The 2,655-nt window shown below is 45.7% G+C and overlaps 1 protein-coding gene across 1 annotated transcript; it reads left to right on the top strand.

The window, feature by feature from the left end:
• The first annotated feature begins 774 nt into the window (after nucleotides 1–774).
• Nucleotides 775–1,946, top strand: LOC147463141 (uncharacterized). The gene has a single exon (XM_086487470.1). The coding sequence runs from the start codon at nucleotides 923–925 to the stop codon at nucleotides 1,802–1,804; it is 882 nt and encodes a 293-aa protein (XP_086343596.1). The 5' UTR covers nucleotides 775–922; the 3' UTR covers nucleotides 1,805–1,946.
• Nucleotides 1,947–2,655: the final 709 nt, after the last annotated feature.

The following is a 2,655-nucleotide window of genomic DNA, read 5'->3' as shown; positions in this document are numbered from 1 at the left end:
TGTCGTGATTGCTTATATGTGAACATTTGGTGCTTTGAAGGGTCATAGTCAAGAATCATGGTCATATGCTTGGCAACCGATTATAGCCGGTTATGTGTAGCTAGGGTTGGTTGGGTGCGGGCAAGGGGAAAAGTCATTTGCAAAGTGTGTATCGTGGTGTGTGTTTATTAGGGGATAGGGGTGCCGTGAGATCACTGGGCTATAGAGAGGCATTCACCGAGTGTGCTGGTGGTTTTTCCATTTCCCCCTTTCCATCTTGTGGTGCGCCCACTGAGGACCCACTGATTGCTTCCTAACAAGGTGTTTGTGAGTCAAAATGAAGCAGGGGTTTGGTCCAGTGTTCAAAGGAGATGAAGATGTTGATGAGTGGATTGCGATTTTGAGCTATTTATGCTTGCAGTATTGCAGATGCCAGGTGATGAAGCGAAGCTCCAAACTCTACCTTTGGTGTTGCGAGGTAAAGCAAAAGGGTGGTTCGATAGCCTAGAAGATGCACACAAGCAGACTTGGGTCGGATTTCACGAGCAATTTCTACAAAGGTATCGAAGTGTGGTGTCGGCTTCGGAAGTAGATGCAAAGCTCAAAGCCTTGCAACAGGAAGTAAGTGAAAGTTTCAACGCTTTTGTTGATAAATTTGAAGCTTATTGGGGGGATTTTGTGGCTGCTACCCAAGCAACCAATGTGGGATACTTTAAGCTGGAAAGGTTTCTATCTTGCTTGCATCCCTATGTTCGAGAGAGAGTGGAGTATGAAGATCCAAGGACCTTTGATGAAGCTGTCCAAGTTGCCAGAGCTGAGAGTCGAAAGATGACGAAGACGATGGAGGCATGATTGCGACAGTCGGCAATCACGGGTAGCCAGTAGACCCAGGTCCAAACAAATTAAAGAGCATCAAGAGGTAAAAGCCCTTTCTTTTCTTGATATGCATTTGATCAAAGCACGTGAAGTTGATTCCAAGCTAGAAGAGGTAGAACAAGTGCCAACAAGGTCTCAAAAGATACAGCAGGGCATATTCAGAGTGCCACCTAGTTTGCTTCCTCAAGAGGACGAGGTGAAAGAAGATCTTAAAGAAGAGGTGTCGGTTCTAGAGCCATCAACGAGGAAGGTAGCAGTGGTCCAAGAATTGACAAGTTCAAAAGAGGAGTCCGGCAGCTCTCATAGCTCCAACAGCATTTTGGATACAGATGCTACATGGGAGACAGTATCCATGTATTCTAGGTATGAAACTTATGATGTTTTTCATGTAGATGACGTGGAAAAAAATGTATGCGATTTGCCTGCCAGCCAGCTAAATATCGAAGAGAAGTATAGTGTTGCACCTTGTGTGAATCTGCGAGTCGAGCAGCCCTATCAAATGCCTTGTGATGGTGAGTCCCTATTGGAGGAAGAGGTATGGTTTGATTGTGCATCAGACCTAGTTGAAGAGCAGGTTTTTGAGGATGGCTTGCAAAAGCTAGAAGCAGAAGCGGAGGTATGTCAAGTTGATTTGTCTATGCAGGGGTGGGGCAATCCTTGCCTTGGTGAGCATGTCAAGGTGTGCTTTGAAGTTCCAGAGTTTGTGGGTAGTCCCGGAGAGTTAGCTCCGGCAGATGACTCTATGGAAGCTGATATAGGTGCAACCTATGAGGGCGAGGCTCCATGCAACGAGGAAGGTGATACCAACCTTGCAAGTAATGAGGTGTTTGAAGAACAGGTTGTAGCTCTAGCAGGTCATGTTCTTGAGTATGAGAAGGGGGCCTTGGAGCCATTTACAGAGGGTTTGGATACAGGCTTGCAAAGGAACCAGGTTTGCTTGGCTATGTAGCAAGTGGAGGCAAATGGCATGGGTTTGAAGCTATGTGTGGTATTATTGATAGCTATGTTATTGAAGGTTGCTTTACATGTGTTTTTGTGTCAGTGGTGAGGTTTTTTTCACAGAAGACTACACTATGGAGGGTTCTCTAGCAGATGACAGGGTAGCTGCTTATGGTACAGGTGCTTCAAGTGATCGGGAGCATTCTTATGGTTGGCAGAAAGACTTATGGAGACAGGGTGACGAAGCTCCGTGCTATGCCGAGCTGAAAGGATCATGGCGTGTCTGTTGGCCTACAAGTGCAAAGGAAGACTTGAAGATGCATGTTTTACATGTGATGGCCACGGCCATTGCTTTGTTTTTTATCCAGGTGGAGCCTACATTATGATTGGGGAAGCTTCGAGCTTTTCGTTTGATCCTGGAGGATGATGCAGTAGCAAATGCTCTTCTCTCTATATCTATCCTATCTATATAGCCATTATATTACCTATTTTACATATGTAGCCTTCTTTTACCTAAATAATGCTATGGTTGAGCATGAATGCTCAACGAGGGGGTGGGCAATGATGGTACACCAGGAAAATGTCGACCCAAGAAAGTGCTAACAGCAGGTGTATGGCAGTATGCAGGAAGGTGTCAGAGTGCTTGGCCATGTGCTAGATGCAGGTTGAAATGAGTGACTATGATGTGCATGCCAAATGTGGCCCTTTGCAGGTCAAATATTGTTTTTTGAGCTTTGCTAATAGTCGGAAGCAGCTATGGTATGTATGCCAAAATGGATGGTCGAGGTCAGCGGGTGCAGGGCTTTTCGCGTGTTTGAGGATATGAGTTTTCTGTTTGTCGATCGAACCCCCGAGCAAGTG

Source organism: Adiantum capillus-veneris, chromosome 2 (genome assembly GCF_014529385.1).
Source record: "Adiantum capillus-veneris isolate H3 chromosome 2, ASM1452938v2, whole genome shotgun sequence".
NCBI classification, from domain to species: domain Eukaryota; kingdom Viridiplantae; phylum Streptophyta; class Polypodiopsida; order Polypodiales; family Pteridaceae; genus Adiantum; species Adiantum capillus-veneris.
Note: the sequence above shows the minus strand (reverse complement) of the source record. Positions and strands in the feature narration are given on the sequence as shown.